The sequence below is a fragment of the Rhamphochromis sp. 'chilingali' genome (genome assembly GCF_963969265.1).
Source record: "Rhamphochromis sp. 'chilingali' genome assembly, chromosome: 3".
In the NCBI taxonomy this organism is placed as follows: Eukaryota; Metazoa; Chordata; class Actinopteri; order Cichliformes; family Cichlidae; genus Rhamphochromis; species Rhamphochromis sp. 'chilingali'.
In genome coordinates this window covers 12,998,129-13,015,521 of record NC_137931.1, presented here as the reverse complement: position 1 = coordinate 13,015,521, position 17,393 = coordinate 12,998,129, and the positions used below count along the sequence as shown (strand labels likewise).

Genomic DNA, 17,393 nt, shown 5'->3' with positions numbered 1-17,393 from the left:
AGCCTGTGTCACCAAAACGCAACATCACCTCGGAGCGGACGCGTCTCCCTCGCTCGTGTCTAACAAGCTGGAATGCCTGGTTACTGTTTCACCGAGTTAAGAAAGTGCTCTTAAAAAACACGAGGAAGTGCAACACAGTGCGAGAAGAACAAGGTCGTCTGTCAGCCACACACCGCGGAATGTTAACGACTCACCTTTGTCCGGTTAACAGCTCCGTGGAGTGAAACAACACGGAGCTCTCCTGGTGAAGTGCAGACAGCTGCTCCGAGGCTGCTTAAATAAACTGTCCTTGACCGAGACATGTTACAATGACCTGAGAGTTGGGCTTTTTGTTATTCCTGAACAGCCTGTTCTCCGTAGTGATGCCATTCGGGCAAAAAGAGCAGCCATCGCCGCCTTCACTGTAACACCGCGTTACTGTAGTTTTAGTTATAAGCTAGCTAAACCGGCAGTGTAATAACAATGGGACCCCTTGCTCGCTGCGGCGATTAACGTCCTGACTCCCCAACTGGCTCGAAAAATCAGCTAGCGTTCACGTTAGCTATTCAGCTCTGTTACCCACCACTGGGCTCGCCTTTTACACATCCAGCTGCCTTTCGTGCCAGCTATCAGGCTATCCTAGCTTTGCTTTGGAATAGGGAGATGCCTAGCTGTCTAGCTTCCTAGCTACGACCACCACACATTTCACAACAAAACAGCCGCAATGACAAGTCGCCCACTCCCGAGCACACAAGGCAAAACACTGCGCCTCTTCTTCCAGCGATATAACCCTAACTACGGGGCAGAAAGCGAGCCCCGAAGCCGTTGCTGTGGGGAAAGACGGGTCTCACCTTTGCAGTGGTTTCTGTCGGCTGCCCGCCGTGATGCTACGAGATGGTTTTAAGGCTTGAGACCCCACATTGAGCGTGCGGAGACGTCGTTATGTTGAATATACCAGAGAGATTCTGGGCACAGCGCACGAGCCTCTGTGTTCGCTCTGCCCACTTGCAAGGCGAATAAGCGCTCAGGGGCCGTCCGCGTGTTACCAGTCCGCGGAAAAACGCACATAACCATAAAACTGTATCGCTACTATTAATACTGCTGCTAATAATAATACTACTGCTAATATACTAATAATACTTATACTAATACCATCACCACCGCTACTACTACTAATAATAATAGTAATAATAATAATAATAATTATTATTATTATTATATTACGTATAATACAGAGAAGGATCTATAGTGAACAAAATGTCAATACACATCAATGCTGCTTTTTATCTATCTTTTCTGATAGTGATTAGCACAACAGATGATCAGGCTTCAAAGAAACATGATATGATTTTATACCACAATTATCTTTTTTGTTTGTTTTTAATGACATTTATGACAGGTGGCAATTCCCTTTAAATGTGACTGTTTAACAGAAAGAAGACACCTATATTAAGATGGTCCCTAACTGCATGCTCCTTTGCTTTATATACGCTCTGTTACAGAGCAATAAAACTTTGTGTTTGCTGCCATCTGCTGGCTGGTAGAAGCCACAGACTGTTCATATCTGGACTGTAAAGCACTCAGTCATCATTACTGTCAATTGCTGCTCCTTCACGGTCCTTTTTGCACATCTGTCCTGCTGTTACATATACAGTGCATTTTCTCATTCAACCGGGATCATACCTTCGAGCAGATACTGATATCAGAATTCAGAAAATTTAAATTTAAAAAATACTGCAATGCAAATAAATTACACTTTTCACTGACCCATGAAAACAGAGAATTTTGATCTAAAGCTTGCGAGAAAGCTGTATTCATCACCTCCAGAGAAAGGCATTTTCAGCCTGAGTGGAAATAAAGTGGGTGGTTGTGCTGTCGTGGAATATGACGAAATGTATTTCCATAAACAAATCAGAGAAAACCTGTTTTGTGTTTTACTGGGAACGTCAGTGCTGTCAATTGTTCACTGATCTTTTGTATGACTAGACCGCAGCATGCGTGATGAAACAGTTTCCAGTGAAAAACCACGAGCCCCAAGGTCAGCCTCTGAGAAAATAGATTTAATATTCAAATAAGCAAGACAGACTACACAGTGGCTTGCAATCATCAGAGAGAAGACAAATATAGTAGTTGATCATTTACAGACATATGAAGTTTAGGTTTTTTTCCCAGCAGCTCTACAGAGATGACATGAAAAATTCACATTCCTATCATATTCAAACATGCATAAATTACTGTACAGACATAGAGCCGAAGGCTGAGGTGACTTGATTCTCACTAAGGCACCCGTGATTAAATCCTCTACCATCAGTGTGCATAAAAGAACTAGCTAAATTTGGTTTATTTAGGTGGTTACTGTCATGTATGATCTTTTTATTACAGGCTGATTTCCCAGACTGAGAGCATTGTTGTTTGTTAATTAGAAAAAGAAAGTTATTGTTGAAAACAAGACTGTAACCTATTAAAAAAGGGCTACAGAGTAAGTATTTGCTGTAAACTACAGTGTGAGGCAATATAACAAGAAAACTATATTAACAAAAGAAAAACAAAGATTTGTAACTTTTTAAGAAAATCTGTCTTGTACTCTGTATATAACTGATCAAATAAATGGTTAATTGCCTTGTTAGAAAAAGGAAGGCCATCACAGCGCTGACGCTGCACCAGTAAAAGACAAACTGCTTTGGCTGAGACACGTTTTTAGCAGTGCTTTCCTCAAACACTCAGGAAAACTGGAAAACACAAAATCATATCAAAATCAACAGGGGGAAAAAAGAAACAAACAAACAGAACAGTTAGATTAACCAATATCCAAGACATTTATGACACTAAAAATATGATTTTAATTAGTAAGGAGATAATACTTTAGTAGAAATTGGGATAAACACATCTTAACCTCCTACACTCACTGGCTGTTTGGGGATCTGTCGAGTGCAAATTTTTACAAAAATTTTTCCTACACTTTTGACACCTTGGTTTGAATGACTGTTAACATCAACTTTAGAGCATCGTTAGCTGAAGCAACATAGGCAATTATGCTAAATGTGTGTGTGTGTTGCTTAGGCAGCTATGCTGACAAATGTTGCATCTATGAGCAGGGGCGCCTCCAGAATTTTTTTTCCGTAGGGGTGGCCACTAAAAATATTGGGGTGGCACACCAAAAACCGAACTTACGTCTTGTTATGCTGTTGTCAAATATAGGTTACTTGAAAAATATTGTGCAGGGTGGGAGTCACAACAGGAAATACGAATGACAAATATTATATATGCCGGAATAAAAGTTAATGTTTCACCTTATTGTATTATTGTATGGTCTTCCTTTCTCTTGACACCACCGCCCCCCCCCCCCCCCTCTCAGTGGCCCCCTCTCGGAGGCGCCCCTGTCTATGAGCCTTGAAGAAAAAGCTAGCCAATTAGCAAATTAAGGCTAACTTGGCAAAAGTTAAAGTAAAAAACAACAAATACAACAGTTTCTTTATTTTTTTTATTATTCTATTATTATTATTTTATTATTATTTGTTTATTTACCCAAGAAAGGCTAAAAGAATGACCAATATATGCAGAGAATCTGACCCATGTAAACCATAAAAGAATACTGGGACGGTTTTGTGATTTAAAAGGTTTCCCAGCTGTGAAACTATCTGCCTATCGGTAGTTTTTAATATGTTTAATATGAAGTTGTAAAAGGAAAATTGAGTATGCGAGGTGTCAGCTATTGCTACTTATTTAATTATTAGTGTTTATTAACACATAATGTTTCTAGAGGCTAATGATGTAATGTTGCTTGGTACAATACCACCACAAAACTATCTGTACAAAGCAAAGCAGTCCTTCCTTGCACTTGACTACGAATAGTAGGGTGTGTTATATTTGCATGACCTGTAAACAAAAAGGGATTTGTTTTTTTTCATTTGCGCTAAATTTAACGGAATGTTTTTTGTTTGTTTGTCTTTCTTTTTTAAATTTTTTTTGCTGGCATTTGATTTTAATGCTACAGTTTTTTCCTACTTGTAAATTTTCGCTTTGATCATTGTGTTTGAATGTAGTGTGAACTACACTCCCCAGGCAATTTTACTTAGTTCACCTGCTGTCAGTTCATTAATCACCGATGACTGGACAGTTGTTGCTTAAGGCAGGGATTTACTATACTAAACACTGAGCTGCAAACTTCAAACATTTTTCCTCATTGAATCTTTTTTGAAAAATGATTGTAATGTAATCATTATGAAACTATTTTCAGCCTCTTTAGTTTGCAAGCATCGTTTGATGCGTCAGACATCTGCTGCTACACAGTACCATTACAAACACTATTCATGATTTTTAGCACCTTCTCTGAAACATCACACCAGTGTGCTACAGTTAAACATATTTACTATATTACTATTACAAGTGACACACACTGTGCCAAAAGTGTATGTAATGGTTTTCAAAAAAAGAAGCGATTTATTAGAAATTTCTCAATAAAAGATAAAAAGGTTCTTGGGTGCTTGTGATGCATTCATTTCCCCAGCCTCCTGGCGACATCCTTATAGGCTAGCTCGATTTCCACATCAGCTGCACAGGTGTTGATGAATTCGTCCTGTTTGTAAGCATTTCCGAGGTACCGCCACAAACCTTTGAACTCTGACGGGATCTCATAGTTTCTGTATTTCTTTGCAACCACCTGTAAAAGCGCAAGTTATTTCGACACTGCTAAAAGCCAAAGTTAAATGATTAAAGTAGCTGAAGATAAAGAAACCACTCCGGCGGAGGCTACCTTAACGACATGAAGCTTTGGTAGAAGGTTGCAGTCAGCAAGTGTCAGTTCATTTCCGTCCAGGAACTTGCGGGTGGATTCTCCCTCATCTGCCTCATCAGGGAGAGGACTAATCAGGTACTCGTCCAGCTTAGCCAGGGCCTTGTTTAGATTGGCCTCTAAAGCTAAAACACACAGGAAGCATTACCATAGGATTTTAAAAGACGACAAACCCAATTACAGACATATTGGGTGCTGCATGCTCACCTCGATTTTTATCCGGTTTTGTGTTTTTGACAAAAGCTGAAAATCTGGCAAATATGTCATTTCCTGCTGTGTTGGATTCACGATTCTTTGCTGCAAGTTTGGGGTACCTGAAAAAGCAGCAGAACATTGTCTCGGGTTGTTACCTGGCCTATTTACCAATCTCTTTTTGTCTGTGTGTGAGACCTACTTCGGTGGAGCCAGCTTTCCCTCCAGGAATTCCTCTATTTTGTTGACATCAGAGTAAACTTCCCCTTCGAAAGTGAGGAAGGGCGGGTGTGTCCCAGGAGCCAGGTTGTGAAGATCAGCTGGTTTCCTGATTAGAGTGGAATCATTTATACACCCTCTTCAATAAATATGTCAAATATGTAATAACACTGATAATGTAGTAATGAGGCTCTTAAAACTTAATTGCGACCCTCAGAGATTTTGTTTATTACCGTCATGTATATCTCAGAGCAGCACTTGGAGCCAGAGCGTAATTAAATAGACCTCTGAAAGCTATTTTTTTAACTTTTGTCGATAAAAGAAAATGTTAATTAGGTTTGTGTAATACTGCAACAATATCAAACTTTTTTTTTTTTTTTCTTATTTAACAATGTTTGTTTTATGGCTATTTCGAGTCACAGAACTAGGAACTATTCTCAAAGACTGCTTAAAGAAATTCCAATAAAGCTTATAAAAGAATGTTAAAAAGATAGTCATACAATATACAATGTAATACATTTCGTAGTATGTTTACACGTTTCAATAAAACGCTACATCTAAGCTGTGTCCAAATTCAGAGGCTGCATCCTCCTTAGGACCCGGCTTTTGCGGTCTACGTGGGTCGGGTCCTCCGAAGGCCGTGTAGGCTGGAAGTGAGCAGCTGTGAAATGGGACGGTCTAGCCTTCAGATTTGCATCACCGCTGTCTCTGTGGAGTTTAATAAACTCAGCCGCCTGCTCCTTGCTATCTAAAATATAACAGGACACTGCCGTAAATTCTCGACCATCTCACACTTCTGTTTAATCAGTTTTTCTGTTTAACGTTTTTTCAGCTGTGTAGAAACTATAACTTTAATCTCAGCCAAACTGATTTACTCACAAACAAATAAAACACTGAAAAAAGCCAAACAATAACTGTTTAAGTTATCTAAGTGACTTAGGCTACGTCCACAGATACACGGATATTTTTGAAAACGGAGATTTTCCGTTTTCGTTTTAAAAAATAATCCCGTCCACACGTAAAGGCAGAAATGAAGGAAAACGCTGCTATGAACATGCCAAAGCAGCAGGGGGCGCTAGATTCCTAACCGTGCAGAAATGTTGGCCAATCAGAAGTCTAGAAGCCTCGGTGGGAAAAAGTACAAAGCTGGGGCATAGAAGCAGAACAGAGTCCTATGTGTGGAGGGACAGTAACTGTGTGTATATGTAAGCATTCAAACACTGCAGAGAGTAGAATTAACAGTAACAGTATTGTAGAAATTCATTTCATCGAAACAATAACGTGGCGCACAGTGTGACGTCAAAAAAGGCGCACACCTTTGACGCTGCGTTTCTTCCGTTTTTCTCGTCCACACGTAAATGCAAAAACGGAGTTTTAGAAAATATCCACCCTGGCTGGCGTTTTTAGAAATCTCCGTTTTCAGTGACTGAAAACGCCGTTTACGTGTGGACGAAAGGTGCAAACGCATAGAAAAATCTGCGTTTTCAAAAATACCAGGGTACGTGTGGACGTAGCCTCAGTTTTCAGTGACCAAAAACGCCGTTTATGTCTGGACGAAAGGTGCAAACACATAGAAAAATCTGTGTTTTCAAACGTGTGGACGTAGCCTTATATATCATGTTTAACCTGAGTAACGAAAGACCGCAGGCGGTATGAAAACAATGTGCCTGGAGTCCGGTGTTCTTGCTGGCTAGCTATCGAGCTGGGAAACAAATGTCTCCGAAAACATCGGAGCACTTTTGGAAATATGTGATACCTTGATAAACCGAACAGATATTTGAAGTTTACGCAGCTACGTTCTCGCCTGAAAATATCGTAAAAGTTTATTTTGTGACTCAGAAAGAGTAATAAGAGTAAAACTAAGTATTGTTGGAAACTGGAATTGGCTGGGCCACGCTATGAATTCTGGGATAGGTTGGGCCACGAAGGATACACCCGACCTCTGCTTCAAATCTGGGAAGAAGGAGGACCATTTGGAAGAGTCTATGAATTTGGACACCCAAATCACCAATTGTTGTTGAATTGTGCTATATAAATAAACTTGCCTTGCCTTACTTTAACAAAGAGCAAAACAGACAGAATTCCTGTTCCTACAACTGTGCAGCTGAAAATACAGATCTAAACGTAATACTAATATTGTGACAAAGCTTTATTTGCATTACATTGTGTATCTATTAATTAATTAATTTATTTATTTATTTTTACAAGTAACGCAACCAAGAGAAGAATTTATATGAATTTTGGGGCTCAAATAAAAACAGGCACAAAAAACCCCAACCCAAACAACAAAAAACACCAGTTGAGATATTTTATATACTTTATAATATGTAAATGGCTTGATTGTGAACTGTAACTTGACAGCACAACACTGTGTTATCATTTAACACAATAACATTTAGTTATTACCTCTTTAGGTCAACAGTGGTGACGTTGAAGACAACACCTTTCAACCACAGGATCATGAAGAGGCGCTGGGAGAAAGGACAGTTTCCAATGCTCTCGCCATCACTCCCAGCCTGTAATATAGTTTAGAGCTGAGTACAAAACAGAATGTGCATTTGTAATACATAGAGATGAATGCTGACTTACTCTTCTTTTAATGCATGCAAGAATCCACTGACAGACACATTTACACACATACACTGATTCACACACTTGCACACGATGAGCTATCAATTAATCAGCTCACTGGCACAGTGAAAGACAAAGAATCAGTGCTTTATAGTGTGAAGCGGGGGTTTTGCAGTTGGGCTTGTGTGTATATTATCGAAATAGAAAGTGTGTATGTTTGTGTACATGTGTTCTTCAGTGTGTGCGTGAATGCAAAGCTGCAACAGGACACTGTAACGAGACACCAGGTCTAACATGAATAATCCACGCTGCTTCCATTACATGCTTCACTGCCTGTTTGGACTTCTGGTCCCTACCTACTGCAGCAGTGTGTATCAAATCATACAACAGCGGTCACTGTCGAGCCGAGGAAACACTCATACTTCACCTAAAATATTTTTCAATCTTATTTTAAGACAAGAAAACCCATTTTAGCCAAAAATGTACTGTATAAAGCTTATAGTGTTTCAAGAATTTTCTCATTGCTGTTGCCATCCATTCAGGTACAGTACATAAGACACTGAAGCGCTGAATGTTGCATAATATATACATTTTAATCAGTTGGAATGTGAAGAACCTGACTTATATGCCACTTAAATCATATTTTCATGTGATTTGTGGTAATTGGTAATTAAATGCTCACTGCATCTACTGTATACAGTAAGCTACCATTGTTTCCGATTCACTTCTCCAATCCAACCTCAGCAAGAAAGTAACAAAAAGCAGGATTCTCTTCCTGCCCTTGTTGATTGCTGCAGCTAGCAAAGGGAAAGTTCACTGACCAGTCTGTAGACTTGCCTAACTGTGACTTTAGTGGTAAATTTCTCAGCGGCTGCAGAGAACACTCACAGCCAGTTAGGGAATACTCTTTTTTTCCCCTCACGACTGGTGGTTGCCAGGTGGGTCTTTTTCAACTGATCCTTTAGCAGCACCACGACTGACAATAAAAATGATTAACGCCAAGTGGTCAATGGTCACAGTTCTGCAAAACCTCAATAAAAAAAAAAAAAATAAAAATAAAAATAAAAATATATATATATATATATATATATATATATATATATATATATATATATATATATATATATATATATATATATATATATATAAAATTATTATTTTTTAAATCCACTAACAGTCTCAAAACAAGCTAAAAGTTAAACCAGATAGCTTAAAGTTTACTAGTTAGCCAGTCAGTTCATTTTAGCATAAAGACCAGAAATAAGGAAAACAGTTTGTCTGGATCTGTTAGAGACTCAGTTTGGATAGAGACTAATCAAACAAAATTAAGAAACAATGACACTCGGTTAATTCAAACAAATGAAATGAATATGTTAATTTGTGGACTCTAGAGATGATGAGAGATGTGCTAGCTTACATGGCTAGCTAATGTCTCCTTTTTTCTATTATTCTTAACTCGGCATATATGTTCAAGTGTTCACAAAAATAGAATAAAGGAATAAAAAACAGTAAAGTAACACAATGAAAACTACTTGAAAGGTTATACATTCATGTTATGGTCTCATTTCAGAAAGGAAATGAATGTTCTCTTTACAGATATGTCAGTAACTTGTAAAGTGGGAGGAATTTGCCTTAGAGTCATCTCATCATCACTAGTGATGACTCTTATTCTGAAGAATAGAAAAACAGACTTTTTGGAAAAAAAAATACTAAAATATTTTTATTTCTGTTAGGTAGAATCAAATTCATGAACAGTTTAATAATTCAAAATTTCCTTGACTGCTGATTGTGAGGACTGTAAAATGTAAATATTCTGATTGGTTACTTTTAGAGTTATGGTTAGGGTTTGTAGTCGTCAACAACTTTGATCTCAGTTGGTTAAAGGGTTTCTGGCTGAAAGTGTATTACTTAGTATACCTAGCAAGGATACATGTTATGCATTAGCGTATTACGCCACATGCCAACAGATATTGTGGCTTAACCTTCAGCTATTAAAAGCTGCTGCTCTCAATACTGAAAGGACCCCAGTAATAATTCAGTGGGAGAGAGCAAGAGAGAGATTGTTTGTGCACGTGGGTGTCAGGTTAACACACGGAAAATCAGCACGCTACAACAACAACAACATGGCATGCACACGCTTGAAGAAGCCGCTAACCCCCCACCTTACCAAACACTATTCCAAACACTCGCTATTTAGGTGATAATAATGTGTGCATACTGAACTTAAATGTTACTTGTCATACAAAAAACAAAAAACATTATCAACAGCATGCAAACAAATGTGCAGCAACATTAGATTCAGAAGTGAGACAAGAAATGATCGAATATTAGTTTGATGTTAGTCAAATGTTGATGTACTCACACCAAAATGCACACATTTAGACCCCCACCTTGACAAACAGCTCAATATCAGGGTCTTTGTCCTCCTCGGTGGCAGTATCCGTCATGGTCAAGAAAGACTGGCTTTGTTTGCGTGTTTTATTTCCACAGTGCAGTTGTATTTGTTTGTGTGTATATGTTAGTGAGCCAGCTCAGTTTTCAGCAGATTCTCCTCCGGGTCCATTCGGTAAAGTCAGCTCAGTCCCACAGCAGCTCTGTCAGAGTGTCAGCTGAGGATGAGTGACGAAGAGAGAGAGAGGGGAAGAAGGTGGAGGGGGTGGTGTGTGTGTTTGTAAGGGGCTCAGTTTTCTACCTGAGTTCTTAGCCGTGGGGGCGTGACATTGCTGAGCAAAAATAACCCCTCTGTGGAGGGGTGGGGGTGTTGGTGAAAGTACTAATACAGTAAGTAGGGAAAGAGCAGAGCAAGGGTGCCCTGGCCCCTCACACCTCTTACAGTTTTGATGGACAACAGCTGGGTGATTTTGAATCACCACGAGTCATCGTTACCATCTCAGACTTGTGGTGACTCAGACATCACCACCCATAGGTCTCATGGTGTCTGTGTCAGCATGGCAGCAAGGTGATGTCAAACATTCAGAGAGCTTCTCACACAGTGCATGGTTTGTTTTGCACCCTATATCAGTGCTGTTCATCCCTGTGACCAAGATGTTTTAAAGGGGATCAGGAACAAGAAACATGATAACTAAATACAGCGTACAAAGTTGATGTAGAAAACATTAGGCATAATTGTATTTTTTGCCCTGTGATATAACCCTTTAATACAGATGATATTACATTATAGTGGGACTGCACACAAGCTTAAACTTCTATTCCAGTTCAGTTCATTTATGTAGTGCCGAATGACAAACACCAGTTGCATCAGTGCACTTTATATTGTAAGGTAAAGATCCTACCATAATAGAAAGAAAACCACAACAATCAGATGACTCCCCCCCCCCCCCCCCCCCCCCCCCCCCCCCCCCCCCCCCATGAGCAACTTGGCAACAGTGGGAAGGAAAAACTCCATTTTAGCAGGAAGTCCAGGCCTCGAGGGCTGGTGTCCTGCAGGTTTTATCTGAGCAATCTGAGCAATGGGACTAGAAGGGAGGTGACCGAGAACCTGGTAATCATTTTGACAAAGCTCCAGGGTTTCTGGGTGGAGATAGGAGAAACTTTCTAGGAGGACAGCCATATCTGCTGGACTAATCAGGCCTGATGGCAGATGGTGAGACTTCTTGGTAAAAGGCACATGATAGCCCGCCTAGAGTTTGTCAAAAGACACCTAAAAGACTGTAATAGAAAAGACTGAACTCTTTGGACTAAATGCCAAAAGTCTTGTCTGGAGGAAACAAGGCACTGCTCATAACCTGGCCATTACCATCCCTAAAGTGAAGCATAGTGGTGCTATGGGGATATTTTTAGGCAGCAGTGTAAAATGAAAAACATACAAAAAAATTATTTCTCATTTGATATGTCTATAGAACTAAGAAGTGCAACCTGAATAACACCAGATGTATATTTTATCCAATTTAAGGCATTTTTACAATAATAGTTTTTGGCATATTTCAGATTTTATTTTCAAACTAAATTATTTTTACATTCAAAACTTTTGTCACACTAGTGTATCCTGTTTTGAACATTTTGCATAAGTGGCAACCCTGTAAGGAGTTGGTACTTATGCACTTTACACAAATAATAAAGTGTATACAATCATAATGTACAGCTGACAAAAGAAAGACAAATATGAGTGTATTTCTACACTAAGCATTACGTTCTTTACTATATGACTGGTCTCTCACAGAAAGTTTGTACATCATACAGGCTAATAAATCATTAAGGAAACACCCTCACACTATTCTGCCAAATGAGCATTTGTAATTAGTATGTAGAGTTTTCCAAACGACCTGTGGACATGTTCCAGGAGGTAAAGGATAAAGAGAACTCTATCTCGTTGTACTTCCACTGCTCTGTCAAAGCAATGATGTAGCCTTTAATATAGCTAATTACAGATGAGCATCTATATTATTATTATTGTTACTATTATCATTATTATTATTTCACAAGGGAGCTTCCCCTGTCAGGAAATCAAACATGTGGAGTCACTCACTGTGGTGACCCTTTGTGAATAAGGAAGCAACTGAAAATAGTTTCTTCTATTATTATTATTTTTATTATTAGTAGTATTAGTATGCTAAAGTCTGTAACCCAATAATTTCCAAAATAAAAAAGGAATAAATCATTTATCATGTTATCTTTATAAAGGTGCTCTTTAGAAATGAGTATCGAATGTTTAGCTTACTAGCTGTCAAATCATAGCAACTGATGCTAGCTAGTCAGGTTTAAGTGAATGTAGAGTATAGCAGTGTACACAGTAACCAGAGTTAGCTAGCTGTGTCTGTATATTAAATGTGTATAGCTATCTAGTGACTTAAGTTTGGTTCCCAAGATAACGCAAGGCTAATGTAAGTGCAAGGTAATTTAGACAGCACCTTATCAGACCTTAGAAGTTATTCAAACTGCTTTGCAGGCAAAAGATAAAAGATTATAAAACTGAATCTAACCAGAGGTACGTGTTTCAGATGTTTTAATTTAGAGGTTTTAGAATGAGTCTAAGAGAAAGTGGCATTAAACGGATGAGTTTAAATGAATCAGGATATTCACAATGAAAGAGTTCAGAGAACCTGGGATTAGTTTGCGGGCTCTTTGTTGTTGCCTGCAGCAGACTTCGGCCTCTCTAATTCTGCTGCAGTGGCCTCTGGGTTATATTGCTATGTGCTGCTTTAGTGTCAATGTGTAACATTTATGATCCCTGTGTACTTGAGTGATACTGGACTTTAGTGTGGAATGTGCTGATTGTGTAATAGCACATGTGTGGATTTAGAATGCTTATCGCTAATATAAGCTCGATAGACGAATGAACATGGACACACTCTCACTGTATACGTAACACACATGCACATACCACTCTTCACATGGTCATTTGACAGGGACCGTCCCCAACTATCCCGGCACTGACTCCGAACATTCCCGTCAGTTCAACTGAGCTTATATTTAGAATCAGAGTATCTCGCTCCAGCACACATCAACACATGTGCAGAGAAATGACTAAATAATATGGCCTATTAATAGAAGGACGTTTGTACTGAAGAGGCATAAGGTTCAAATGTGGCTTTATCACATTCCACATAAATTCACACACTATAGATAGTCACCGACCTTGTACACCACGATGATATGAACCTAATCATGACTGAAATTTATGGACGCTATAAGTTAGTTCAAAGAAAGAGAAGACGGCGTGTATGTATGTGTGTGCGTGTCCTGTAGAGCCACAATATATTTTACATTCATCTGATCTGAGCCTTTCTCTTTCCTACCTTAACAAAGAGTACGACCTTTGGTCCATCTTTGTCAGGCACTGGCTTCTCCTTAGCTGTTTCCTTCTCAGAGGCTGATGAAGATGATGATGAGGATGAGGATCTGCGTGATTTGTCCACCTCCATCTCCCAGTTTAACTCATTCAACGGCTCTACCTGTGTGTTCTCCTCTTCTTCCTCTTTTTCTACTTTTTCTTCCTCTACCTCCTCCTCCCCACTGGAACTCGCCAGCTCCACTTTCTCCTCTTCTTTCTCATGAGAAGAAGAAGAAGACGATGAGGAGGATGAGGAAGAGGACGTGCTCCCTCGCCTCCCCTCTGCGGGAGGCTCAGGCGCTGGGATCGAAGGAGGAGCTGGTATTCTTCTTGAGGCCACTTTGGTGTTTTCATACTCAGGAGTCAGATGCGAAAGATCTTCGTATGGGGCCTCGTAGGGCAATTCATATTCACCTGACGACTGGTTCCGGTAGGCCGGCTCTGGGTTCTCGTACACATTCCCCTCAGAAAGATCCATCCTGGTTGGAGAAATCAAACAGAGATGGTGGAGCGTGCCAAGGTGTAAAGCAGAGTGAGGGCAATCGCAACAGGGCCTATCTTATCAGAAGATGCCCAATCAGGACTTTGGACAGGGATGGCCGAAAGGCTGGGCCAAGGGGAACTGCAGTAAGTCAGTATACTGCATGTTATTACTGTCTTAGTGTCTATAAACACAATATGAGCATGTTTAAAAAATATATATGAGGGTCCATTCATTCCAAAATTATGTTCACACTGTCTATGTCAGCTGAACACATATCTAAACTGTACTTCAGATGCGGCAGAACTCTTTTGACAGATTGTAATTGTCCACGGTAATGTTGAGGTTATTATATTTTTTATGATTTGGAGAAAGCTAGGTAGGGAACGCAACAAGACATATAAACTAAAATTGCACAGAGAAATGTTTTGTCAGTTGGGTTATCAGCATGGACAATTTGTCATAATAGCTTTGTCACAACTGAAGCACAAGTCAAGGTTTAAAAGAACGTGTAGACACACATGGAAATCCAGCATATAAGAGAAAGAGCTTGTAGAATTCTAGAGAGCTTAGAAGTTAATATTTTGTATGACTGCCTGCCATAAATCAAAGTTGGCTAAAAATGTTTCACACTCTAAAGCACAACCCAACAAGTGACACAGTGCTGTTCAAAAACTGTATTAACACAAGGCTCTCTTAGTAAGGAGCAAAGACTTGATGCCGCGGTCAAACGCCATGGTTTTTTCAGGACTCGGTTCAAGCAGCAATTCTGTCAGGAAAGGAGAGAAAGGTCAGTGGAAGCTAGAGCTATTATGAGGATGGAGTGTCTTAACTGGATTAAGTTCTTCCTTGATGTTTCTTGGGAAGCAATGGTGGGACAGGAATGGACTGACCAGGGCTCCACAGAGAGACCAGAGATCTTGATTACCATGTCGATCTGACAGACAGTTGTGTCTTGAGCTAGTCCTTGGTGAGGAGTGGCAACTGAGATGGCTCAAACATTGGGCAGACAATCCACTCATGGCCACCTGAAGGGAAAAACACTAGGAAGGCAACGAAGGAACCCTAAACCACCTCAAAACCATGGGACCAACTGTATTTTCGCAACACAACACGACCTCTGTTAGCTTTTATGTAATTTCCTTAAGTAGTCTTTAGGAATAACTCTAAATGCTTCTTGGAGGACATTCCAAGGCTCTTTTAAGGATGTTGTCTGCTTTTTCTTCTGTTCTCTGTCATGGTGATCTCATGCTGCTTAGGTAATGTTGAGTTCTGTGCTCCGGGGAGACCAATCCATGACCGATAGTGTCCCATTGTATGCTTTCTATCCTGATATGCTTTTACTATATTGGCAGTTTGCTCTGGATCATTTTCATGCCGAAAAGTCAAGCCAAGCGGTATCACATGATCCAACACTGTTGATCCTTTTCTGTATTCATAATTCCATCGATAGATCCTCAACAGTGCTGGTTAAAAAGGAGCCCGTAACCATAACAGAGCCTCCACTCTGTTTTATGGTGTGGATCACCATGATGCCAAAAATGGCTTCTTGGCAGCCACCCTTCTACTGAAGACCAGTGTTGGGACTAACGCGTTATTAAGTAACGCGTTACAGTAACTACGTTATTATTGTGGTAACGAGCACAGTAACTAGTTATTATGCCAAAACCGGGAACGCGTTACTCGTTACTGGGATTTAGATAGGCTCGTTATTCGTTACTTCGTGTGGTGGCTATCGCGGAGCTTCCACAGATTCAATAACATTAGCAAGTGGTGGAGGCCGGCAGGTGGATGAAGGAAAAGGGAGGCAAGAGGAGAGACCCGAAGCGGCCGCTGGTCCGAGAGTGTCAGGTGAACTGAACTTCAGGTAAGAAGTTATGACCTGCAGTCCATCTGGGTCAGATATGAACCAAGTTTAGGTGGAGTTTATTTTCGTTATGCTGACTTTTTCGTACTGCGTGCTAGCTAGCATGACGGAGTTTCTATACAGCTGGGTGGGTGCTATGTTACTAATGTTGAACTTGATTTTGTTCATAAGGTTAATTATTAGAGTTTCCAACCGTCCTGTAAAAAACGGAATCGTCTCGTATTCAGAGAAAATATTACGCGTTTCGTATTTAGGTGAAAAGGAACAGTTTGTCCCGGACTTCAGCTACAATGAAAAAGGCACAAAGCTGGAGTTATTCTGTGTTTACGCTGCACAGCTGCCTCTTCTTCTCTCATTCTCTCCCCCTCCCTCTCCTGTATCTACTTCAATCATGAAACTGATCAATGATCAGCTGATCGGCTTTTCTCTCTTGTTTGTTTATCGCTCACTTTGCGCCAGAAAGAGGAAACCAGCGGATGTCGCGCTAAACAACAGCAGAATTTTTAAGCTTGATCAGCTGTTGTTAGAATTTATTTAATATTAATTTCTAGTATCAGCTGATGTTTGCTGGAGCCACAGCTGCAAAAAAGCTGCTGGTCATGATATGGTTTGGTTATTTGGTGAGAGGGAAACATGAAGATGAAACCAGGAGATGTCCTTACTGGATCATCAGAGCTGAACAGGTGATGGAGAAACAGGTTTACCTTTTAGGTGACATGAATGAGTTGAAGGGAAGTTATGAACTGTTTCTGAGAGACAAATAACACCAGGATCCTTTTTTAGGTAGCTGACAGCTGGTAACTGTGCAGGGGCGGGTCTAGCAAAGTGTTGCCAGGGGACCATGTAGGGCATTAAAAGGGAAAGGGGGGCACAAGGAAATACTTTCTTATTCTCATTTAAAATGTCTCGCTTTTAAAAAAATAATTATCTGAGTCTTACAACAAACGATTGCTAGATTGATACATATATACCATCAGAACAGTGTACATCACTGTCACAACTGTGTTTGTTTTCATTCAAAGGCTTTATGATTTTTCCTATAATGGCGGCCGGTCTCTAGTCAAAATGCCCGGGACGATTTTCTGTCCCAGTCCAGCCCTGTAAGCAGCTCATCTGCAGTCTGGTGTTACCTACATCTTCCTATTCAGAAGGCAGAATTTCCGAGTTCTGAGTACAATCGAAAGCACCACGACTGCAGTTTTTGTGTTGGATGTAAAAAGCGAGGATAGAATGGCTAGGATAGAATCAGGCGTGGGATTTCTCTCGTGGAAATGTGCACATTATTTTTTCCTTTCTATTGGTAGGTGGCACAGTGCACTTGTGGCAAGTAAGCAAGCTAGAAGACTGGCAATCTTGCTGGGTATCCAGTTACGGAAGCAACACATTAACAAGAGAATTCTGAGTTAAACCAAAGTTACTTTCCCTAGTAACTAGTTACTCTGAAAGTAACGAGTAACTTGAAGTAACTGAGTTACTTTTGATAGAAGTAACTAGTAATGTA

The 17,393-nt window shown here is 40.0% G+C and overlaps 2 protein-coding genes across 4 annotated transcripts in view; both read right to left on the bottom strand.

Annotated features, from left to right (window-relative positions):
• Positions 1–976, bottom strand: part of mgat5 (alpha-1,6-mannosylglycoprotein 6-beta-N-acetylglucosaminyltransferase) — a 106,309-nt gene extending 105,333 nt beyond the window's left edge. For both annotated transcript variants that reach the window (XM_080876748.1, XM_080876749.1), the window contains exon 1: positions 831–976. The gene's annotated coding sequence lies outside the window, so the exon portion shown is untranslated. The remainder of the gene's footprint in view (positions 1–830) is intronic.
• A 1,057-nt stretch (positions 977–2,033) lies between these two features.
• clic5a (chloride intracellular channel 5a) lies at positions 2,034–14,022 on the bottom strand (the record flags this gene model as incomplete). 2 transcript variants are annotated; one of them, XM_080878530.1, is made up of 6 exons in its annotated part: positions 2,034–4,639; positions 4,733–4,896; positions 4,979–5,085; positions 5,166–5,291; positions 7,589–7,698; positions 13,510–14,022. In XM_080878530.1, the coding sequence occupies 6 exons, from the start codon at positions 14,020–14,022 to the stop codon at positions 4,475–4,477; spliced, it is 1,185 nt and encodes a 394-aa protein (XP_080734656.1). In that variant the 3' UTR covers positions 2,034–4,474. The 2 variants fall into 2 exon arrangements, with proteins under 2 accessions (XP_080734656.1, XP_080734657.1); XM_080878531.1 differs by lacking the exon at positions 13,510–14,022 and adding an exon at positions 10,144–10,334.
• Between the last annotated feature and the right edge of the window lie 3,371 nt (positions 14,023–17,393).